This window comes from Coffea arabica, chromosome 3c (genome assembly GCF_036785885.1).
Source record: "Coffea arabica cultivar ET-39 chromosome 3c, Coffea Arabica ET-39 HiFi, whole genome shotgun sequence".
Lineage (NCBI taxonomy): Eukaryota > Viridiplantae > Streptophyta > Magnoliopsida > Gentianales > Rubiaceae > Coffea > Coffea arabica.
The window spans coordinates 10,616,908-10,642,180 of NC_092314.1; the positions used below are offsets into that span (position 1 = coordinate 10,616,908).

A 25,273-nucleotide genomic window follows, 5' to 3' on the forward strand; every position below is an offset into this window, starting at 1 on the left:
AACTCTTGAGAGAATTCCAATAATAATCAGCAGCCCTTACTTCTTTCATTGATTCACTGATGATACCCTAACAACATGGCCTAATATTGAGTAATAGAGTGTTAAATAGGTTTTATACTAATTTTTATAGATGCCTCTCCTTATTCGATCCTATTTCTTTTTTTCTGTTGTTATTTCTTTGCACATTGTAGCACCTGAGTGTTTCTGGCCATGCATCACAGTAACATTGGCAGTTTAGTCATTAAATCACTTTTTTTTTTTATTGGAGTTGATAAATTAGTTAATATCTAGTGTTAAGGAGGACAAGATTGCATAATTTTTTCATTCTAGAGGGAAAAGTACGATCACAAACTCTACTCCAAGGGAGCAAAATATTATTAATCCTTATTAAAACTAGTAATAAAAAGTCACAGCTTCGAGACTGAGCAAGTTGAAAATTTTAAATTCTTCAATGGCTTCTTTTACACAAATACAGAATGTGCCTACTAAAGTTAAGAAAGAAAAAGTATGAATTTGCCACCTTTTTGCGGAATATGAGTAGCTTGACAAACATATTCTTGATTATATTGAGTAGCGACACGATTTGTGTTGAACATTTATATGTAACAAGTGCACAAATATTTTTGACATCTATATACATGTTTCTGGTGTAGGTAATAAAAATCACAGGCAATTAATTCGATACTTTAACTTTCCAACTCTTCCCTAATCAATCCCATCCCACATCAAGGCAAGTAGTACTAGTAATATAAGTCCATTCATGAATCATGCCATTATACATGGGCCATATCTTATCACACGGTTGACTATCTACCCTCCATGGATTTGAATAATGCCACTAGAATATAAAATCCAAACAGGGAATCCAAGCTGTGATAAGTTGGATATTCCATCAGATATTGCAGTCATAATTATCTTCAACAGCCAACTAAATCATGGGGTCGACACATTTCCATGCATATTTTTATCTCTCCCTCTTCGAGAACCATGTCACGTAGATCTCCCTATAAATAGAGTAGAGATTGCTCCAGCTTCCTCATCCTTCTCATTGCTCTCAATACCAAATCTTGAGTTCATAAACCAAGTTGTGTGAGGAAAACAAAAATGGGTTCCAAGGCAATTCTCTTCCTATGCCTTTTGGCAGTAGTTCTGATGATTGCTTCAGAGGTGACAGCCAGGGATTTGGCCGAAAATAGTAAGCTATCCACTCAAGAACTTATTCTTTCCTTTTTCAACAATTTTGTACCTACAAAATATAGACGTTTTTGCATAACATAATTTACTCTAAGACGATATTTTTTTCCTGCTAAAATGCATGCACTAACTAATAATTCTGCATACGATCCTGTGACCATTTGCAGCCAATGCTGCAGAGAAGAGTACTAATGGCCTGGAAGAATCCAAATACCCTGGTGGTGGATATGGAGGGTACCCTGGAGGCGGATATGGGGGTTACCCAGGTGGTGGTTATGGTGGCGGCCGAGGTGGTTATGGTGGTGGCGGCCGTGGTGGCTATGGTGGTGGCAGATGCCGCTATGGTTGCTGTGGCCAAGGTTATTATGGCTGCAGGTGCTGCACATATGCTGGTGAGGCTGTGGATGCTGAGCCAGAAACTGAACCGCAAAACTAATAGCCAGGCCTTATGCATCATGATGCCTCAATGCCTTTGGAGCAAATTAAGAGGCTATAAGTACTAAAACTATGTCCTGTGCTATAAAAATAAGAGCTTAATCAGTGGTATCCATTCACCATTAGATGAATTACTGAATATAATGATGTACTTTTTTCTACTTCAATAGCATGAAAGTGAAATCTTATGTGTGTTTCAATTTTGAACAGCTAGCACTTCTGCTTGGATTCACTTATATGCTGCATTGTCTAAAGTATACCCAAAATTGTTCAAGTATATTTTTGCTTAGAAATTCTTTAACACTTTGAGGTTTCAACTAGAGATTCCGAAAACCTACATTAAGTCTTGACTCCTTTCAGACAGGAAAAAGAAACGACAAAAGAGGCAAAGGTCGGTTTATGATAATTTACGAGTACATCTAGAAACTGTTGTGTGCAACAAACTTCAGGCAATGAACAAAGTTATGTCCTCTGAATTTATTTAGTATATTGTGTTATTAAAGTTTATGAAATCAGATAGTCATGTGACTGATATTGGAAAACGACAAACTACAATCAATTAAAGGATCCCTTCATATATGCTGATCCAAAATATGGTTCTTGGAAACCTATTTTGCCCCTATTTTGCACAAGTGTTACTGTGTTACATGTCCGTGTGCCTCAAATTCTGTGTACTCTGCTACTTTTTTGTATAGTTGACATCAATATTCAATCTCGTAGTCTGCTAGTCAAACAGATTTTTGACGTTTTCGTGAAACTTGGTAAACAAAACAACATCTACTTGAGCTTTTAGCATGAATTTTTCGTATGGGGTAAATTGCACATGACTCCACCTGGGTTTTCATATTACCACGACTCTTTTAGGGCTTCAATATATTCACATAACTTCTTTATATTTTTATGTAAAGTTAAAAATAAACAGAAAGAACAAATGATTGTGTCAATTCAATCAGACATACTCCAAAAATGCATGTAATAAAATTATAGTTTCACTTGGTCTCCCATAATTTGCATAAATATCTACATTATCTCTTATGTGATTTTTGTCTTTATCCATATAATTTCTCTTTGATCAAGCCATTGTTCGGTTTAGTGGTTAAGTAAAAGCAGTATTTCAACTGATGATGTTGCGGAGTCTGCTTTTCCTTTAGTTTTACTTTTCATGAAATCACAAAAGAGTAATATGCATATTTTGGAAATGTCAAAAATCATACAGCAATCGGTGAATCCACAAGGGGGTTTTATGTAATTAACCCTTCAATATTTCGTTCTATCATTTCTTTTCCGCTCGTATATTAAAATTGACTGAGAAGGCGGAGGTTAACTAACTTACAGATGAATTAACCAAAATTAGTCTTGAATTTTGTTGTATTTTGGACTACAAAAATTACACATTTTTATTGCAAAGCCACTAAAATGACTTCATATGGCATGAGATTATTTTGCCATTACACCAAAAGTGCTCATAAAAGAGACACATAAAAGTAATCTCGAACTACCGAATACTTACAGTCCATATTACATCCCTTACCTCTGTTAGTTCTTAGGCTCAGCAACCACAGCCTGACCTGGATAAGAACAGCACCTACAACCCCTACCATAATAGCTTGGGCCGCAACAACGAAATCTAGCCCCAGGATATCCCCCAAAACCTCCTCCTCGGTAGACCCCATATCCACCAGCAGGTAACCTCCATAACCTCCTCCAGGATACCACCTCCGTAGCCTCCTCTGGGGTATCCTCTGTAGCCACCTCCAGGGTACTTTGCTTCTTTTAGGCATCCGCCTCAACTGTCATTGCTGCATTGAGGATAATAAATACGTTTATTAGTGTAATCTAGGAATGACGTTTTCACATAAATTCATTTGGAGTCGTACATTTGAAAATTTCATATTTGGACTAATTTTTATACACGTTTTTAGTTTAACGAATACCAAAACAATAATTTTATACTCAATTGGAAGGTTTTTTTTCCTTCTAAACTACGTGCCAAGAAAATCTAATGTTGTCTTTAAAATGGTTAAATACAACCAACTAGCAGGTAGGCTTATTGTTGCCAACCATAGATGACCAGCCACTATGCCCCGAGTCCCACGTCAGGGAAGCCTTGAACGCTTTCTTGTACACCTTAGTTGACGTCTATTATAGTTTGAAGACGTCAGATTTGTGTCGTAATAGTCCAATGCTTTACATCTATAACTGAAATAAGTACATAATTTTAAATATGATATAATTTGTGATCCTGTAAGAAAAGCAGAAATTAGTAGAGGATAAATGTCTTGCAATTGTCAACAGACGTGGAAGTCTTGGCCAATTCCCTAGCTGCCACCTCTGAGTTAATCATTAGAACTGTAGCCAAGGAAATGCAAAAGAAAAAGAAGTGTCTTGGAACCGATTTTTGCTCGAGGTATTTTAAGTATTTTAACTGATTTTGTGAATGATGAAAAAGCTGCTGTAGATTGATCTCTATTTTATAGAGGGTCCTGGCTAGAACTGTAAACGAATTGAACCGCTCGTTAGCAGGTCGAATCAAAACTTAAGTCGAGCACGATCAATATTGAGCTCGAGTCAAACTCAAGTTTGAACTCGAATTAAAAAATATTAAACTCGTTAACTCGCAAGCTGACTTGCGAGCTCGAATACATATATATATTATTATTATTTTAATAGTAAAATAACATATACATAGCTGTAATATTTTATTATTTATTTAAAAATTATTATGTTATTTATTTTTTAAAAAACAAAATAATTACTTTTTTTTTCAAATTCGAGCTCAAGTTCGAGTTTTAAATTGGCAGCTTGTCGAGTTTAAGTTCGATTTCGAGCTTGATAAAACTAAGTTAAGACTCGGTTTGATTAGGCCAAAACTCAACTCGATTCGACCCGTTTACAGCCCTAGTCTTGCCATTGGCCCACGATATAGTTGGCTGTTGAAGAGATGATTGTTGTAATTAATACAAAGGCCTTACTATCATAAATTGCAGTCCCTTTGTAAAAATTAAAGGAATAGAGATATACCAAAAGCACTTAATCTGGTTTGTCTTGTATCTCTTTAGAGAAACAATTTGAGCATTATGGAGAGAATAATTCATGTCCTACAATCATGAATATTTCAAGCATTATTGTCGATCAACTTGGACTTTGGAGTGACTTGATTATGTTCATTCCAAGTTGCATAACAAGTCAAACATCTTTACACTAAAGATAGTATATAACAAATGAAGAACATGTCAAACTTTGCAATGCACGAATACTTCCCAAGAAAAATTTTTTATATAGAGTATATTAGAGATCAATACTTCATAGAATGCAGAGATACCATTTGTATTCCATGCGGACAATGTGGACTTTCAATTTTCTTTTGGGATACTGAAACTATGCGCCAAGTTTTGGCTTCTTGCAGGATAATCCTCTAACAAAATATACTTCAGATCTTATAGTGGATTGGAAAGTATCTCTTAACTGTTTTGAGCTCTTGAACTTTAAGTTTTATTGATTTATACAAATTGGAGCCCTGTAGAATGGTAATTAGGATGGTTTCGCACAAGTGATGCCCCCATGTTTGTGTTTTGGGAGCACTTATGCACCAAGTTCATAACAGATATTCCCACTCCACAATAGCTCAATTTTCAATCTCTCATAGTCAACTAGTCAATTAGAAGGTTGACATATTTGAGAGAGTTAGATCTTGAAACTAAGTAAACAAATTCTGTTCCATCATTAACTTTCACATCTTTCTTCCATGGCTAGATTAAATATTTGGTTTTATCATTTCTTTCAGCTTATAAACTATATCTGACAGACAGGTGCATGAGTAAGGCAAACATATAACCGAACAGGAAATTAAGAAGATTGATAGATTCAGCATACCCAAAACAGCAATAAAGAGCAATTTGATAATAGGTAACTCATTTAGATAAACCAACTTCAAATGGAATACTAATATTACTCAGTCTTCTACAGTCGAAAATTACAGAACCAACTTCAATTTGCATGAGAATGTATTGTCATTACATAAAAAGCGCTCACAGAGGTCACACATGATTACACATCCATATAATTTGCTATAATGAACTAGCAAAGCAAATATATTGCACACATATTACATCACTCGTCAAGCTCTTATCTACACTTCACACTATTAAGTACTGCTATATATCACCAATGAACTTGCTTAAGCATTCATGAGTTTGCTAGAAGCTGGCTTTATTAGTTCTGAGGCTCAGCATCCACAGCCTGACCAGAATAGTAGCAGCACCTGCAACCCCCACCATAATAGTTTCGGCCGCAACAACCAAAGCGGCAATATCCACCATAACCACCACGGCCACCCCCAGGATACCCTCCATATCTACCCCCAGGATATCCACCATACCTTCCTCCTGGATAGCCCCCATATCCACCACCTGGGTATCCCCCATAACCTCCTCCAGGATACCCTCCATACCCCCCTCCGGGATAACCACCATATCCTCCTCCGGGGTACCCACCATAACCACCTGGGTACTTGGCTTCTTTTAGGCCATTTGCTTCATCTGTCTTGGCTGCAATAAGCGTAAATAGGGCATGCGCGTTAATTAATAGTAAATTTTCGAATAGTAAATTTTCGACAGATTTGTGTGCAAGCTTTTGGTTAACGCATACCATATCAATTAAGTATCATTATCATTTGAAATTCCGTCTTCCGATGTACAGTCAAAATTAGTGTCTTTTTTTTCACAAATTCCCTTAACATGGTTAATCACTACAAACTGATAGAGAATTTTATCATAATGAACATAGTTCTTGTAAGTAATTTTTTATACACTATCATTATTAAAAATTTTCATACGCTTGGATTAAAGTTTTAAACTTGGCTAAAATTTACGTGTTGTATATCCATACCTATCGAAAATAAGAATTACACAACCAGTGTAACTAGAAGGAAAATTAAACGAGTTGAGAAAAAAAGAACGCATATATTAACCAGTATTAGACCCCAAGTCCGCTTCAGGAAGGACTTATAGAGGGTGTGTCTAAAGGTCAGCTATGTTTCTTAGTACTCCGGCCCTTCACATGTACAACCGAAATTATATACATAAATTGAAATGTTAAATTCTGTGGTCCAAAGATGTAAATTAACATATGCTACACAAAAACCTAGACAGGTAAGACAAGTTGGAATTTGAATTGGAGAATAAATTCTTACAATTGTCAACTGAATTGGAAGTCTCGACCAATTCCCTAGCAGCCACCTGCGAGATAATCATTAGAACTAAAGCCAAGGAAATGCAAAAGAAAAGAATTTTCATGGAACTCATTTTTGCTCAAAGTATTTTATGTAATCAAAATTTATTTTAGGAGGATGAGAAAGCTTGTGTAGATAGACCTCTATTTATAGGAAATTGTTTGCCACTTGCTGTCAAATGGGTCATGGCATCGGCCCAGGAAGTGGTTGGGCGTTAAAGAGAATATCACCTTGATTAGTACAAATTCCATAATATCATAAATTGCAAACCCTTTTAAGGCAACTAAAGAAATAGACACATATGCCAAGAGCATTTACTCTATGTCTTAAGAGATACAAATTGACCATTAGGGAGGGGATAACGTTGACGTCCTATATTCAATAATATGTTGAGATATTATTGTCAATCAATTTAGACTTTGAAGTGACATTGATTACGTTTATTGCAACTAGAATGTCAAACATATTATTGAGTAAGAAAAAATTCACATAGAAGAAAAGGTCAAATTTGGTGATTCATGAATGGATCCAAGAAAAGTGGCATTTGCATCACAAAAGCAATAAGTTGAGGGAAAATTAGGTTAGGTGGCAATGCGTTAGGAATTGTAAGAAGGAAATATTAAATTCAAAATCTTCACCTTATTAAAAAAAAGAAACAATAAGTCCTAAAATATGTTGAAAACCTCTAGCTTTTACAATGGACAAGTACCATGTAGTATTGCAAACCATGTACTTTAAATTTCTTGTGGCATAAATTAGTAGCGCATTTATGTCTTGTCTTTTTTAACCAATAGATGGTTAAATGCTAATTCTTGGTATGTTATGCTATTTAATTCGTCCCTTGAATTTGAATTACAAGCCACAATAGCAGTTCTATGCATATTCCAATTGCCAAATCGGAGAGAAGAATCTCTTAAAAGAGAGTAAAACCTATCAATACACAACCCATGATCTTAACATAAGTAGACACAAATTTATATAATTCTGCTAGGAAACAATCAAACAAGTACATTAGAATACTAAATAAGGCAAGGTACATGTGTAGCTGGAAGAAGTAAAATCTTCCAGACTTCTAACGCTCATGGTTTAGCTCGTAAATTGCCTCCAACAGCCGTCGGTAGAGATGTTAAAATGTCGACAGCATTTACCCAAGTTGCGTATGCATGAAACCCCACCGTTTACATGTCTTATCCGTAGTAAGTTCGAGAGTTGACTTTCTCTAGTGATGGATAATTTTGAGCTAAAACTCATTGTACATAGCAACCAACAGAGGCATACTAGAAGTTGCCTACCCAAAGGAAAGATACAGGCAATGTACCCTACTTCTTTTAAGTGAAGGGATCCATCCATGGAAAGAAATCAAGGATTGATCATGCCTCATGCTTACAAGTTTGCAAATAACTCTGAAAAGTTTAAGCTTGTCCGCGACAGGGTCTTGACTAGAGGTGGCATATCAACCCACTTAAATAAATTTACCCATATCCGCCCATGAATAGATGGGTATGGATATCTTAAATTTTTATATATGGGTATAAATGGGTTACCCAATAATACCCATTTAATAAATGGGTATTATTGGGTAACCCATCAAACCCAATTAACCTATTTAAAATTCTCTTCCCCTAAATCTCTTCTTTTTCCCCACCCATTTTTTTTCAAATTTTTCATTTTGTCATGATGTTAACTACTTTTGTTTCATTATTATTATTATTTTTTGGTTTTATTTTATTATTTTCTTTTCTCTTAGTTTGTTAACTTGCTCATTTTTCGGCATTACCAATTTATGATAAATTTGAGCCTCTTTTCTTATCTTTCTAAAATGAAATTTTAAATTTATTTATGGAAAAAATGTTAGGGGTTAAAAATTTTTGGATTAAATTTTTATATTAACTTTTATAGTACTTAGTTCAAATTTTTATATTCTTATTATTCAATTATTAAATAATATGTAATTTTGTGAAATAGAGTATAAATGAAAAAAATTTGGTAATTAGGCTTATTGAACATTATAAGTAAATATTTAAAACTAATGATGGGTACAAAGAGCAGTATAAATTGATAACTTAGTTTGCAAAAATGAATTTAAAAAAAATTAAAATAAATGGGTTATAAATGGGTAATTGGGTTACCCAATTCATTTTTTGACTTACCCATTTATATCCATTTAATTAAATGGGTATAAATGGGTTGACTCACTTATACCCATTACTCATTTTACCCAACCCGAACCCACCCAAGTCACCCATTTTGATACCTCTAGTCTTGACCAAGGACGGAATTAGAGGGTTTTTTGGATTCCATCCAAATCCTAAAAAGCACTTTGCATATAAGTTTTTTAAAGTTTTTATTTAATTACAATGCAACGATAATAACTAATGATATTATAATGATTTATCATCAAAGAAGCAAAAGATAAAACGAAAGGCAGCCGTGTTAGAACTTTGTTTGTACTCCGTCAATTTACGAAAATTAGGAATATGACGTCGTGCAGTGAATCTATGGAAGTTTTCTTCTACCAAAAGGATAATGAACCCATATCTATCCTGCTCTACCAATAGGATTTGGTTCTGTCAAACAATAGGAATCTATGAAATTCGCAAACAAAGTTTAAAAAAAAAAGTAAGAATTGTCTAGGAATATTTAACTAATTGTCAATGTTTTTTAAGCTTGCTCATTGGATAACTACTAAATGACTTGAGCGGAGTCACCCTCCTTGGGATGACTGTACTAAACTAATTACTTTGTGGGGATATTATTTACTTTTATTCATCTTTATTTTACCCCCAAAAAGAAAACTAAACTGACTGTCAGACTTAGGTACTATTGTGTCATTTGCAATTGAGGTCTACCCCTTATACCGTGCCTCATAGCATTTTTTCCTTGCTCAACCTACATGGTTCAATTCCAAGGCACACTTGTCATATCCAACCGGACAAATAAGTGACAGTGTCCTCAAATACAGGAAAATTTGAAGCAATTTTTTTTAGGGAGAGGATGTAGGAATACATGAACCCTTATCTGCTCTTGCAATGGTCAAATTTGGCATTTGACAAAGATAGTTTCTGAGTGTCACGTAAGCAGTGGACATTGGAAATATAAGACAAGTTTATCCAATTCAGCACTTAATATAAATCCTTCACGAGTTTTTCTCGACTTTTCAATCAATGCCAAATTTGTCTATTTTGGCACTTAACATTTTGCTCGAAAACGTATGTATATTTGTTCTTTGATAACGAAAAAAGAAAAAGAAATTAATGTCCTACAATGTGCAGTTTGTAAGCCAAGTTGCAATTTAGTTTGACGCGTCCAATGCGATTCCGACAAACAAATTTCATTAATAGTTCCAAGTTGCAATTCTGCTAGACATCAAACTTCCTGCTTCAGCACGCAAGACGCTGCATGTCTTGCTCCCATCATATTCATTATAGCGTTGACAGAGACTTCACGGGGTTGAATGTTGCAGGAAAGAAACATTTTATTTCAAGAAACTAGAAGCAACCAGAATGTGCAAGCACAGTCTAGACCCATCTATAAAATTATGGCTTAAATTCATTACACCATAATTTGCTTTCAAATAAAAAGAAATTATAATTGTCAAAAAAATGAGCCTAAAAAAATTTATCTTTAGTAGAATGTTTCAAAAGTTTGCTCCAACTTACTTATTGTGATGCAATAAGATATTTACTATATTATATGGACAAACAACAGCAAAGAATTCAAAACCCAATCACATGAGAAATGCAAAACCGATTCAATATTAACATAAATGATATATGCTTCATAAAACTCAAGTATCATGCTTTTATAATTACAAATGCATAAAATTTCACCACTATTTCTTTTTCAAACAAGATATCATCATGTAAAAACTTCTATCCTACAAATTCCCAATAGAACTTGCAAGAAAGTTGAATGGAAGGCTTTTAATTCATAAAAAGGGTACAAAAATTCAGTACCAAAGAATTAGTAAAGGAAGTGCAAGATTCAATTATGCATTAAAAAGGAACTAAAACATCAGAATTGCAAAAAATAAATTTTGCATTTAGATTTAAGACAAACCGCACAAAAGGAAAATTGATTTGCAAAAACAAAATAATAGAAGGCTTAATGAATATCAAGGAGATCAAGACAAAATAAATAAATACACCAAGGTAACAGAATAAAGAGGTAAAAAAAGAAAAATGATAAAGGCTAAATAAAATACAGTTAATAAAAAAAAGTTAAATTCAAATTCGGCAGCGTGAAACAGGGGAAGAATAGAAATAAAAGGAAAATGGAATATACCAGACAGTTGGAGCAGTGGAGTTAAAAGGTTTATTATCTATGTTTCTCCTAAAAAAAGATGATAATGATAATGAAACATAATCATGATTTTTGAAAAATGGAATAAAAGAAATATCCATTCCTGTGCAAGAAAAACATACATTCAATTAATTATAGAGGGAAAAGGAAAAAATACATTAATTGAGTGGAACGAGAAAGGTAGAGAAAAATTAGAATGAACGAAAAAAAGAAAAGAAAAAACAAAATACTAGATTAAAGAGTTAAAATTGATGGAATAGAAAGTGACAGAATAAATTAGTTGATTTTATGACACCTCTCCATGGTCAACAATAATCATCTAAAACAATAGTAAGAAAATAATTTTAGTATAATTAATTATAAAGAAAAAATTTGAAGGGAAACAAAAGAAAGATGAGGAAAAAAAGGGAGATGAAGGATAAAAGTAGAGGCAGAAAGAGGAAAAAAAGAAGAATTGGGAGGAGAGATATTTATGACTTTTGACTAACCAAAAAAAATTGTGGAGCAAAACTTCAACTACAAATAGAAACTTACGCATGTCAAAATAAGAAACTATACACTTGGCAAAAAAAGAAGTTGCTACAATAACCTCTCTTTCTTTTTATAATTAATTATAAAGAAAAATTTTGAAGGGAAAATAGAAAAATAAAAAAAAAAAAGAGGGAGATGAAAGTTAAAAGTAGAGGCAGAAAGAGGAAGAAAAGAAAAATTGGGAGGAGAGATATTTATGACTTTTGACTAACCAAAAAAAATTATGGAGCAAAAATTTAACTACAAATAGAAACTATATAGTAACGTTGGCGAAAAAAAGAAGTTGGCAAAAAAATAATTCAGCTATACAAAATAAGAAACTATACACTTGGAAAAAAAAAAAGTTGCTACAGTAACCTCTCTTTTTTTTGTTAATTATAAAGAAAAAATTTGAAGGAAAAATGAAAAATGAAGAAAAAAAGAGGGAGATGAAGGTTAAAAGTAGAGGCAGAAAGAGAGAGAAAAGAAGAATTAGGAGGAGAGATATTTGTGACTTTTGACTAACTAAAAAAAATTGTGGAAAAGAAGAATTAGGAGGAGAGATATTTATGACTTTTGACTAACAAAAAAAAATTGTGGAGCAAAAATTCAATTACAAATAGAAACTGGCACTCATTAAAATAAGAGACTCTACACTTGATAAAAAAAGAAGTTGTTACAGTAATTTCTCCTTCTTTTTATATACAAGGTAGATGTAAGAGAAATTATAAATGTATTATGGTTTTTTCAAAATAGAAACATTTACCAGGACCGATGCACCTTTAAATGCCCTTTAAATGTATGTATCGGCACCTTTTGTTGCGCTTCCATAATGTGATATTGTGATAATGTTATTTTTCTTCCATTTAATGCCTCCGGACACGTTAATTATGCCCAGCAGCCAAGTGGATAAATCATTAAATTCTGCATGCATGCCTGGAAAATTCAACGAGTTATCTACTTCGATTATACATTGTCCGCCAGCCTCGTGGGGTATATCGACTAGGAAGAAACGTTGGAGGTTTCGACCCAAATTGCAGGTTAATGCTTTCAGTACCGTCATACAAAGAGCCTATGTTTTCAGAATCGGATCGGGTATCGAATTCGGTCAAACTCAGGGTCAGGGGTCAATGGATTCAATCGAATTCGATAGGGATTGAATCGGATGACGTCATAAATAAAAATTATTTAAAAATTAAAATATTATATGTAAAATACCTAATAACATGTTAATATTAATAATGGTATATTCATATATATTTGATGTTTTAAATATATTTAACAAGAAAATACAAAGAAATTAGAACAATCAAGTAACAATTTATATTATTTAATGAGCATTAACAAGTTTAGAATTAAAATTATGGATTTAATTGAAAAATAATACCAAACTTTAAGAAAATATTGATAAAGTATGAAATATCTGATGTATATTAATAATTTTTAATAATCTAGGGGTCAAAACATAATATTAAAAAATTTAAATTTTTTTAAAAAAAAACTGTTTGAACCGAAAAATCCGGTCAAACCCGATTTTTGACCGAATTTGATCGGATTTTAACTTACCCGGTTTTTAAGCATGATTCGATCCGAATACTTGACCGATTCTCAGTTTGACCAGTCGAACCGACCGATTCGGTCCGAGTTTTAAAACACAGCGAAGAACTGAATCGGCAGGTCGGCAATATTAATTGTAGAAAATGACCTTCAACAGCATATATATATAGTGACCTAGTCCATTAAGGGTTTAATTAGCATGTGTCCGATAATGCTTATATTTACTTTTACAGTGTCTAATCAATCTTTTCCTCGCAAATGATATATCCAGAGCATCTATTGTAGCTTTACAGCAAATGTTTTCTTTCCTTTTAAAATGACAGTTGATGTTCTTTGATTTGTGTGGCGCGTGTAATGAACAATGTTAGGAAATTGGCTTAATTTTTTTTAGATAGATTTCTTATTTTATGTAAAAGTTATTAGTTTCCTAATTGATTTTAATTACTTGAAGTAGTTGTCACGAAATTTCCTATTTTATTTAGAATTAGAAGTTATTTCCTATTCTGTATAAGTTTAGGAATTAGAATTGATTTCATGTTGTTATTTGAGTTTCTAACGAAATAATGTTACCTATAAATAGGTAAGTTGGCATACTACACAAGGGGACAGACAAGGACTCACAAGAGGCGTTATATAATCTTATACATGGGATGAGAGATGATATACAAGGGTTGAGATTTGATTCAAGTTGTATTTTTGTATAGGATTTTCCTCTCATAATAAGGAACAAATTTCTCTCTGTGGACATGGACTCAATAGTGGAGCCGAATCACATTAAATATTGTGCGTCATTTATCTTTTATGCTTGTAACTTGTTTATCATTAAATTGTTGTGTACTTGATATTTCAATACTTGTTTGTTTCACGCTTGGATTCTAACAAGTGGTATGAGACACTTACTACCACTAACTGAAAAAAAAAAGAAAAAGAACCCCATCACAGATTTTGGACTAATGGTCTCGAAAAATTTCAAGCCTTAATTGTCAATGGCCAACGAGTGTACTGCTTGCAAAGTTCAGTCCATCCATTTTGCCCATGCTTCTGGAACTTGTTTTTGTTTTTCATCGTGCAACGGATGAAAATGTTAGAAACAATGGAATAAGCTTACGTGTGTGTAACCAAAATTTTACTTTAATCTGTATTGTTTCTTCATATTCGTAGAGCCATTCAGTTTAAAGTTTGAACCAGGGCAGAATTCAGAACCAAATAAAAAGATTAATTCTACTTTTTACCCTTCAACCATACTTATAATTTTATTTTGATCCCTGAACTTCGCAATGAAATACTTTAGTTTCTAAAGTATGAAATATGTCCCAAAATATGGACACAATAAAATAAAATAAAAACAACTAATGCAGGCCAATTCTTGAATGTTTTTAAATTTAAGATAGTCTTCTCTCAAATTCCTATAATTTTCATTTTATATATACGAGTTTCAATTGTAAACATCAATTTAAGCACTCGTGATTTCTATAATTCTACTAGTCAAGACTAAAGAGAGTAAGTTTCGACTGGACTAACAAGAAATGACTTTCTAATGCCAAGTGTTATTCTATCCTTTTCATATTTCTTATTTTGTATCCACTTTGGCCTTTATACTTCGGAAAAGAAAGGAAGGTGTAAGGAGCTGTTTACTCCGTGAGCTGGCCACAACATTTGATTACACAAAGTTGGTAAACAACTATTGCATTGAGCCAACTTACATGTTGATGGATGAATGATACCATTGATCGAGCTCTTATTCATGTTTCACTCTAGAAAAAACAACTATTACATTGAGCCACGTAAAGTATTGATTGAGCTGGTTTTTAAATTCAGAGGCTCAACATCGACTGCCTGTCTAGGGTTGAGCAGCACCTGCAACCTCTGCCATAATAACTGCGGCCACACAACAACCATAGCGGTAATATTCTTGAATAATATAATAAATTAAATTATAAAAATATCATCGTCACATAGAAACAATATATATCCACCATAATCACAACGGCTGCCGCAGCCATGTTCTCCATAATCACCACTAGGGTAACCTCCATATCCACCCCCAGAGAATGACTTTCAACAATGCAGACCAAGTCCATCTAGAGTTGAATTCATGTCAATCGAATCGCGTACGCTCATTTTTAATCTTTTTACTTTTGCATTCTGTCAATTTTCCCCGGCATTTGATACTTCCATAGTACCTATTTTAGTTTCACAGTAAAAGAAGGTGAATTGTTCATGTCTCTTATATAATATAATTTACTTCATTTTATACTGTTTCTGAATATAGAAATGCCCAATTAAGCTAAAACTCTAAATCAGGGCAGAATAAGAACCAAATAAATTGTGTCAATTCAGCTTAGGCTTCCATGCAAGTATGTACTTAATGAGCAAAACTCTCTTTGGTACCAAGATAGTCTCAAAGCGCACTGTTGTGCCCCTTTTCTGATGGAAAAATAATAATAAAGTATCGTTTCTGGAAAAAAAAAAAAAGAATGGCTTTGAAAATGGTTTATGGTTTGAAAAACAAAAGGCCAACTATGGGGTTCTAAAAATGCAACGATTTGGAAAGACAAAAAATAGGCTAGAAGAAAGAGTTTTTAGTAAAAGTTACAAATTGCCACCCGGTATTGTATTATATGATTCATCAAGTTACCCAAAAAAATTTGCAAAGTAATATTTTAATTGGAAAAACAATAGGAAAAAGAAACATTTTCTAAATGATTTCAAATTTTTGAGAAAACCAAGAGACATAGGCTTGGCAAGTCCTGTTGTGAGGAAGGAAGGTCCAGGTATTAAGCCCAAGTACCAACCTACACGTAAAATCTGTTTGCAAGGTATAGTAGAAGCATTCTTACAACAGCCCGTAACATATCCCAATTTTGGGATATCGCCTTGGACTACAGTGGTTGCCATCGAGTAGAACGGCCACAAAACCTCAAAATTCAACAACCCGTCCAATCCGTTCATTAATTTGAAAGGATGGATTGGGTTAGTTGGATTATAGGTTTTATTGGGTTAGGTAAGTACAACTCAATTTATTTATTGGGCTGGCTATTTTTTTTATTTGGATACATAATATTCAACTTGTTTAAAAATAATTCAATACGCATCTGTCTAATCACTTGTATTTAGATATGTGTTAATAATTCATTGACCAATTTGTATTTAAAATTCTCATATATATGCTTTCAATCAATTTTTAAAATTTTTATTTAAAAGAAAAAAATTGAAATAAAAACTCATGCTTATTTTACTTTTATAATAATACTTAAACTTGCTCAACATCTATAATAATTTATTATGTCTTTTAAAAGTATGTTGCTTTCCTCCCTCTTTTTTATTGTTGTTCTCTGATTGCTACTTATTTCTATTTGTTAATATTTCGTGTACCTAGAATAGAATTTTAAATTTGTTCTAATTGCATTCTTTTACATTTCTTAATTCCTCACCAATATTATAATACAACAAATTATATGTCTCTTAATTACATTTTTTAGCATAATATAATCTAGCATTCATTAATTTATATATACTAAATATTACAACTTACAATAGAGAAAATACAAATAGTAAAAGTGTTAAATAAGTTGTGACAAAAATAAGTTTCAATCAATTAATGGTGTTAAAAAGTATAAAGCAAAAAATTTTTTTTAGCTAATCTATTTAAATGTACAAACAACATAAAATATTATTGTATTTATGATGTATTTTCAAGGAGTTTTAGAAGTGAGTGTGGGTTTGTGTGTGTGAAAGTGTGTTAGTGTGTGAAAATATATTTATGCATTTGAAAATGTATTTATGTATGTAAAAAAAATCTTTTTGTATGTGTAAATGTATAAGAGAGAAGTTATATATCACAATGTATTAATTAATATATTGAGTCATATTTGGGTCATGGGTTTGAAATGACCCAATATGATCCAATTCAAAATCAACCCAATCTAAAGTTAAACGGGTTGGATAAATCCCATTTAAGTGAAAACCTAATATCAACCCTTCCAACCCGATCAATTGCCAAGTATACTATCGAGTATTGAACTTTTGGTCAGTTAAGTCAAGTTTACACTGTTTTGTTTGTCTAAGGGTCTATTTGATAACATAAAATAGTGCTGAAACTGAACCTTTTCAGACATTCAGATGTTTTGAGTGTTTGATAAATGAAAATCTATCTGCTAAATTTGTTAAGCAGTGCTGAACTTGTGTGTATTTTTTTCAGCACAAGAATTCTAATTGAATGCTTAATTTTGATAAGAATCAATAGAATTATTTCAACTATCTTATCTTATCTACCAAATCTATCCTTGTTTGTTAATTATATTCAAAATTCTTATCTAATTAAACAACCTGATATTTTCTATCTAATGGTTTTCTATTTCTCTTTTCTCCCTTTTTAATGACTTTCATTTTTTCTCCATACTCCTTATATAGTATATTTCATCTTTTATATTAATTTGATTTAAAAATAAACATTATCATTTTCATACCTAACAATTTTAAGTTAATTAAATTGTAGGTTCTATTTTTCTGAATGAAAAGATATAAGGGCAAAATTGTCAAATTAAACTTATTAAGCATTTAGTTATAAATATTTATCAAACAGCATAAATAAGATTAACATTAAAATTCAAACATTCATATTTTTCTTTTCAGTGCTTAAAATTCAGCGAATTAATTGTTTCAGTATTCAGATTTCAGAATTCAGATTCAGTTTTATCAAACGGAACCTAAGACTTGTACAGTCGATTCTTATTCCAGATTTGAAGTATATTATCTCCTGGATACCATCCACTATTACTTTGATTTCCTTGAAAACTTTATACTCAAGTGGACTTGGCATCTGCGATTTTTAGTGATAGTGACCGCTGTGCAATGGATGGAGTAACACATAAAAAATCACTTCGAAAGGATAAGATTAGGATCATTCTAGGTTTTGGCTAAAACTTCCATTCTATGTTTTGAAACTAAGACCAAGAAGCGACTCGATTGAAATCGGAGATTAGGAGTCAATAGGTTCGATCAGTTAACTCAAGAGTCAAATCGGATGATATCATAAATACGTCATAAATATATATTAATGATATATAATGAAAATAATATATAAAAGTTCCCTTTTAACTTGGTGGTTTACAACTTTACAGAGTTATTTGATGAGTTTAGATTTAGTCCAAAGGGACTCTAGTTAAATAATTTTAAAAGCTATAGGTAGAAATGTAATTTAGAAAATGTGAGGGGTTAGTTTTACACTTTGCTAAAACTACAAGGGTCAAAACACAACTATAAAAAAGTTTTAGGGTATCCAAAGCAAATGAATTTCAAACTAACTCCTTGCTGTTTTCTGTGTTGCGGCCGTCATTTACTATAGTATAATCTATACGTCAATTTCTTGTTAAATAATTTTAAAAGCTATAAGTAGAAATGTAATTTAGAGAATGTGAGGGGTTAGTTTTACACGTTGCTAAAACTACAAGGGTCAAAACACAACTATAAAAAAGTTTTAGGGTATCCAAAGCAAATGAATTTCAAACCTAACTCCTTGCTGTTTTCTTTGTTGCGGCCGTCATTTACTATAGTATAATCTATACGTCAATTTCTTGTTCTCTGACCAAAGCCTTTTGGTTTTTATTAGTAATTTTGATTCATGGCTTTTGAGAAAGAAACCACGACGAGAATCAGCCGGGAAATAAGGAGGAGTGTGGTCCAGATACTGCTGTGAAGAATGGTGGAGAAGGGGAAAAAGAAGTTGCTGAAGAAAGAGGCCATCACTTGCTTTGCTTTTTTTTCTTTTTTGTCTTTTTTTCTTCTTCTTTCTCTAGATTACACCATAGCTCTTTCTTTTCTTTTATCACACAATAAACTCACATGAAAACTCTCTTTTCTCTTCCCTTTTTTGCTCTTTTCTTTTATTTTTCCCCTTCTTTCTCTTATTTGATTGCAAATGTTCAACAAATTAGTTGCATGAGAAATGGGTTTAAAGAATTTAGATAATGGAATTTTTCTTGCAATTTGGGTTTATAATTTGATTTTAGATAATGGAATTTTTCTTGCAATTTGGGTTTAAAGGATTTGACCGAATTTTTGAGATGCAATTTTTTACGATTGAATGTCTATTTAAAAACATCACTTCCAAGACCATAGTACGAAGATTTTCTCAAATTTTTGGTCATACAATTGTGCAAAAACAATCCCACATCAATTAGCCAAAAAATCTTTGGATTAGAGATGACCCTGTCGTGAAACTAATTAAGTAAACAAAATCCGCTGCATACTATTCACATCATTTTCTGTATAGTTATGATCCGATCAAATATTTGGTTTGGATAGAAGATTGAATTCGTCATATGCGTTATTGAAAATTTTTTGTATTATATTGGTTAATTAAGTATAACCCCAAAAAAGCTGCAATCTAGTGTTTAATTGATGTACAAATAATCCAACAAAAAGTATCCATGATTTCGTTGTTAGTTTGAAATACTTGCTAATTTGGATAGCCTTTTTTTGGAAAAAAAAAATTCTTTTCTTTGTCGCTTCGTGAACATGTTTTCAATTATTTACATTTCTAGTGATTTGTTATCAGCTTATTCAATGTAAATTACATTACAAAACCTGGTATAGTATCATTCTAAAAAGGTTTTCAAAATAATCTCAATGTTAACATTACTCAAATTTTTAGTGAAAAATAAGTAAACCTGCTTCATAATGCATGAGAATATTTTGCCATTACATCAGAAGTGCTCATGCAAGAGACACACAATTACATAGGTGCATATTACATGATCACTCATCAAGCTGTTATTTCTATTTCACACTACAAACTACTGAGGCTGTTTAAGCATTGATGGGTAATCACGACCTAGCTTTATTAGTTCGCAGTCTCTGCATCAACGGCTTCATCAGGATGTCCACCATAGCCGCCGCCACCACGTCCTCCATAGCCACCGCCACCGCGTCCTCCATAGCCACCACCAGGATACCCTCCATATCCACCCCCGTGATATCCTCCATAACCACCACGGCCGCCACCGCCACGTCCGCCATAGCCACCACCCGGGTACCCTCCATATCCGCCCCCATGATATCCTCCATGACCTCCTCCTGGATAGCCCCCATATCCACCACCGCGGTACCCTCCATATCCTCCTCCACGGTACCCTCCGTAGCCATCAGTCTCAACTGCATTAGCTGCAAAGAAGAAAAATACGGCGTAGGCGTTAGTTACCGTAATCGCAATTCTGAAATGTAAGGTTTGGACCGAATTGTCCACACTTTTTTAGGCAGCATATCAAGAAACATCGTAATCATTTGAACATTTATCTGTGTCAAGTTAGTATCGTACAGATATCCTTAAAATGGATTATTACTACTAACTAATGGCTAGTTTTACCATAGTGAATCACAGTTTCAAAATTTCAATAAAAAGTATGTTTTATGCATAGAGAAGTACTAGTGTAAAATTTATTTTGACACAACAAGTACAGGAAAATGATCCAGTTGCACTATACTCCAAGCCCCACGTTGGGAAAGGCTTAACAATTGCATGTACACCATGCTAAGGTGTATGTACACCTCAGCTATGTAGCTTTTCTACTCCGACGCTTCACATGCACGACCAAAATCTATCTGAAATGTTAAACTGTGTAGTCCAAAATTTTAAGATCCATATAAATTTGGAAAGAGAAAAAATGATAAAATTTGAACTAGAGAATAAATTCTTACAATTTTCAACTGACGTGGAAGTCTCAGCCAATTCTCTAGCAGCAACCTCTGAGGTAATCGTTAAAGCTACAGCCAAGGAAATGAAAAGGAAAAGAAGTGTCTTTGAACCCATTTTTTGCTCAGGGAAAACTTATGTGTTGAAAAACTGGTTTTTGGAAGGATGAGAAGCCTGGTATAGAGTGGTCTCTATTTATAGGAAAATCTTTGCCACATTTCTGTCAAAAGGGTCGGGGAGTCGGCCCACCAGGTAGTTGGGCGATGAAGAGATGATTGTTTGCACTTGGTAGAAAGTCCATATTATCATAAATTACAGTCCCTTTAGTGAAAGTTATGAAATAGAAAGATGTACCTAAAAGCGTTTATTCCAATTTCTACATGTTTTAAAGACACATAGACTTCGAGAACTATGGAGAGGATAATGATCATGTCCAATATTCAACAATATGTCCAAGTATTGTTGACAATTTGGACTCTGCTGATTACTTCGATCGATTATGATTATTACAAATTGATTAAATTGTCAAACTTTTTTTTTGGAAGAAGATGAAAAGAAACAAGGAAGAACATGCCAAACTTTGCAATAGTTCCAAGAGAGGTATGATTGGAAGGCTATTTAATTATGTTACGTTTGGCATTACAAAAACATGTTTTGTGGTAAACCCCGGCCCTTCCGATTCATAAATGCTTGGGCTGAACATGGGGAATTCTTGGGGGTGGTAAGGAAATCCTGGGAGCAAGAGTGCACGGGGCTGCCATTGCACGTCCTATGCTCGAAGCTACAACGGTTAAGGAAGTGTATTCAACCCTGGAATAGGGAAAGAGTAGGTAATTTCACTGCCAATGTTCGGGAGGCTGAGGCAGAGGTGGCACGACTGGAGCAAGCTATGGAGGACGGGGGCACGAATGAAGCTCAGGTGTGTCTACAATAGGCCCAGGCTCATCTCAGTCGAGCTCTAAGTATGGAGGAATCCTTGTGGAAGCAGCGGTCTAAGGTCAAATGGTTGCAATTAGGTGACAGGAACACAAAGTTTTTCCATTCGGTGGTGAAACAACACCATATGTAGGCAATAATTCATGGGATACAAGACTGTAATCAGGAGTGAGTTACTGAGGGTGAGCTTGTAGGAGCGGAAGCAGCCAGGTATTTCTCCGCACTCTTCTCGAAGGAGGAGGATTCCTTCTCATCTGCAACTCTTGGGGTCATCTCACGCTTACTCTCGGAGGCAGACAATGTGGTCTTACAAGAAGTTCCATCCATAGAAGAAGTTCGGCAGGTGATTTTTGAGATGGACGGGAATGGTGCTGCCGGGCCTAATGGTTTTACTGGAAAATTTTTCACCTCCTTTTGAGACATAATTGGGGAGGATGTATATCACGCTGTACAAAGCTTTTTCTGTGGGGAGGAATTGCCCGGGCGAGTGACTGCTACTTCTCTAGTTTTGCTGGCCAAGGTTGCACGTCCTAAGGATTTTTCTGAGTTCCGTCCGATCAGCTTGTGTAATTTTGTCAACAAGATTATCTCTAAGCTTCTGGCCAATCGTCTTGCTTCTGTCCTCCCCAAGATAATTTCGGAGAACCAAAGTGGATTCGTCTGGGGACGGTTGATATCTGACAATTACTTGTTAGCTCAGGAATTGGTCTCTTCGATGCAAGAGGAGGTAACGTTGCTTTGAAACTAGATATGATGAAAGCTTATGATCGGGTTGTGTGGCCTTTTTTGATCAATGTGCTCAGAGCGTTTGGATTCGGAGAGCAGTCGATAGATATGGTTTGGAGGTTAATATCAAATGTCTGGTTTTTAGTGGTGGTAAATGGGTCGTCGTATGGTTTTTTTAAATCAACCCGGGGGTTTCGTCAAGGGGACCCCCTTTCCCCTGTGCTATTTATCATTGGGGCTGAGATATTATTGAGGTCGCTAAATAATTTGCAGAGTCATCGAGAGTTTCAGGGGCTTCGTGTCCCCAGGGGATGTCCTCAAGTGTCTCACTTGGGGTACGCCGATGATGTGTTGATCTTCTCCAGTGCCTCGATGAAATCCTTGAAGCTAGTGAAGCAGGTACTAACTGATTATGAGGCGGTTTTCGGGCAAAGGATCAATGCGAGAAAGAGATGTTTCTTGGTGCACCCGACGGTTTCTCCGTCCAAGAGATTGGGAATTCAGAGGGTAATGGGGTTCTCGTATAAGCCGTTCCCGATTAAGTACCTCGGTTTTCCACTTTATTGTGGGCGGCGAAAGAAGGATTTTTTTGGAGGGTTGTGTCATGCCGTCATTCTACGAGTGTTGTCCTGGCAGAATAGGTTGTTGTCGTAGGGTGGGAGGATTGTGTTGTTGAAACATGTCCTTTCTACTATGCCGACGTACCTGTTGATGGCGGCTTCGCCCCCTAAAGCTATTTTCAAGCAGCTGGAAGGTTTTTTTTCTAATTTCCTGTGGGGGTCGACTGACGAAGGTCCAAACACCATTGGATTCGGTGGAAAGATTTGCGTGTTTCGCGCGAAGTAGGGGGGTTGACTTCCGTCTACTAGAGGATATTTATAGGGCCTTCTCTATCAAATTATGGTGGAATTTTCGTTCCGAGTTGCCCTTGTGGGCCTCATTTATGCATGCAAAGTTTTGCCGGGTGGTGCACCCCAACCTAGTATTTTCTGAGAAGGGCTCAGAGGGGTGGAGAAGGATGGTGAAAGTCCGAGCCTTGGCGGAGAGGTACATTGGATAGAGCATCCGGTCCGGGAGCTCTAATTTTTGGTTTGACAATTGGCTAGGTACTGGGGGGCTGGCGGATTGGTTGGATAGCATGTCGGACCATAAGGTGACGGAATTTGTGCAAGGCGGTTCTTGGGACATCCGCAGGATTTCACAATGGGTACCTCTGGATATAGTTGCGGAGATTGGCCGAATGCACCCACCTGTTGGGTAGCTTCCTGATCTAATGGTTAGGTGACCGGAGCCATCAGGTCATTTTACACTCAAGACGGCTTTCTTCTTGGTCCAGCATCATTCTACGCCTTCGCCGCTATTCAATCGCATTTGGCATCCAGGGGTGCCGCTGAGGGTTTCGTTTTTCCTCTTGCGCCTGCTGCGGGATCGCCTCCCCTTGGATTGTTCCGTATGAAAGTTGGGGATTCAGGGACCTTCGCGATGTTCGTACTACCCATCTCCTGAGATTGAGACAACGGAGCATTTGTTTAGTGATGGGGTATTGGCACTGTATGTGTGGAGGTTTTTTGGGGCTCCGGTTGGAGTAGGTTGGTCAGGGTCTTCGTTTTGCGTATGTATGGCAGCCCGGTGGGAGGGACGGCAACGGAATAAACTTTTGAGGTTTGTCCATCAAGTTGTCCCTTTGATGATCTATTGGCATCTCTGGAAGGCTCGCAACGATATGAAGTACGAGGGCAAGAGGATTGTAGGGGCATAGGTATGTCAACTGATCTTCTCAAAGATGCTACAGCTAGTTGTTCAGGATCCAGTTTCTGGACTGCCGGGTTCCGTCATGGTCGTGGATCTAGTTCCATTTGGCCATATCAACATGGAAACTTGCAGTTACACATAGGTTGGTGAAATGGGTGCGATCTTTCCATGGAAGTCTAAAGCTTAACACGAACGGTTGTTCGAAGGGTAACCTTGGCTTGAGTGGAGGAGGGCGGGTGCTGCGTGATGGGGGGGAGAATGGTGCTGGCATTTTCCTGTAGTTTCGGTTTGGCTTCGAGCATGCAGGCTGAGGCCCGAACCCTGTTGTTTGGGGTCAAGTTGTGTCTCCAGAGGGGCATTGATACCTTGGACGTTGAACTGGACTCGTTAGTTTTAGTTCGTATCTTGAATTGCTTAGTACATTGCCCATAGGGCATTCACACGGAGGTGCAGCAATTGATGGGGGTGGCGCATCATTTTCCTCGGATTTTTCACTGTTACCGTCAGGCGAACCAGGTCGCGGATATATTGGCAAATTCTGGTTGTCAGCAGGCTCGTGACGATATATATTTGGCAGCTTTGGATTTGCTCCGTTTAGCACGAGGAGCTTTATTTCTAGATAGGCTAGGAGTGCTATCCCTCCGCCAGGTTGTTGTGAGGGAGGGCTAGTTTTTAAGCATGGGCGCTTGTAACTTTGGCCTTTTCCGTTTAATGAGATAATCTTTTGTTTAAAAAAAAAACTAATTGTGCCCATACTTTTTATTCTTTTTATTCTTTAAGTTTTGCCCATACATTAAATACTTCTAAATAGGGGAGATTTTAGCATTCCATTTGGATTTCATACTGACCCCAAGTTAAATATATCATTGGATAATGAAATAAGTAATTTTGACATTTAGATCGCAACAATTTAAATAATTCAAAATATAGCTAATTTT

General features: G+C 35.1%; 3 protein-coding genes across 3 annotated transcripts; 1 reads left to right on the plus strand and 2 right to left on the minus strand.

The window, feature by feature from the left end:
* The first annotated feature begins 1,023 nt into the window (after window positions 1-1,023).
* On the plus strand, window positions 1,024-1,832 carry LOC113736434 (glycine-rich protein). Its single transcript, XM_027263388.2, has 2 exons — window positions 1,024-1,195; window positions 1,362-1,832. The coding sequence occupies exons 1-2, from the start codon at window positions 1,105-1,107 to the stop codon at window positions 1,628-1,630; spliced, it is 360 nt and encodes a 119-aa protein (XP_027119189.2). The 5' UTR covers window positions 1,024-1,104; the 3' UTR covers window positions 1,631-1,832.
* A 3,755-nt stretch (window positions 1,833-5,587) lies between these two features.
* LOC140038049 (uncharacterized) lies at window positions 5,588-6,992 on the minus strand. Its single transcript, XM_072083226.1, has 2 exons — window positions 6,821-6,992; window positions 5,588-6,176 (listed from the first exon to the last, which is right to left on the minus strand). Exons 1-2 carry the CDS (start codon window positions 6,930-6,932, stop codon window positions 5,842-5,844), a joined length of 447 nt encoding a protein of 148 aa, XP_071939327.1. The 5' UTR covers window positions 6,933-6,992; the 3' UTR covers window positions 5,588-5,841.
* Window positions 6,993-19,922: 12,930 nt separating this feature from the next.
* On the minus strand, window positions 19,923-21,070 carry LOC140038050 (uncharacterized). The gene is made up of 2 exons (XM_072083227.1): window positions 20,927-21,070; window positions 19,923-20,392 (listed from the first exon to the last, which is right to left on the minus strand). The coding sequence occupies exons 1-2, from the start codon at window positions 21,036-21,038 to the stop codon at window positions 20,073-20,075; spliced, it is 432 nt and encodes a 143-aa protein (XP_071939328.1). The 5' UTR covers window positions 21,039-21,070; the 3' UTR covers window positions 19,923-20,072.
* Window positions 21,071-25,273: the final 4,203 nt, after the last annotated feature.

Bases quoted from the DNA above. Each gene is read 5' to 3' on its own strand.
- LOC140038049 (XM_072083226.1), bottom strand. From the start codon at position 6,932: ATGAGTTCCATGAAAATTCTTTTCTTTTGCATTTCCTTGGCTTTAGTT. The intron at 6,177-6,820 runs GTAAGAATTTAT...CGCTTATTGCAG, and splicing joins TTCCAATTCAGTTGACAATT to CCAAGACAGATGAAGCAAAT.
- LOC113736434 (XM_027263388.2), top strand. From the start codon at position 1,105: ATGGGTTCCAAGGCAATTCTCTTCCTATGCCTTTTGGCAGTAGTTCTG. The intron at 1,196-1,361 runs GTAAGCTATCCA...GACCATTTGCAG, and splicing joins CAGGGATTTGGCCGAAAATA to CCAATGCTGCAGAGAAGAGT.
- LOC140038050 (XM_072083227.1), bottom strand. From the start codon at position 21,038: ATGGGTTCAAAGACACTTCTTTTCCTTTTCATTTCCTTGGCTGTAGCT. The intron at 20,393-20,926 runs GTAAGAATTTAT...TCTTCTTTGCAG, and splicing joins TTCCACGTCAGTTGAAAATT to CTAATGCAGTTGAGACTGAT.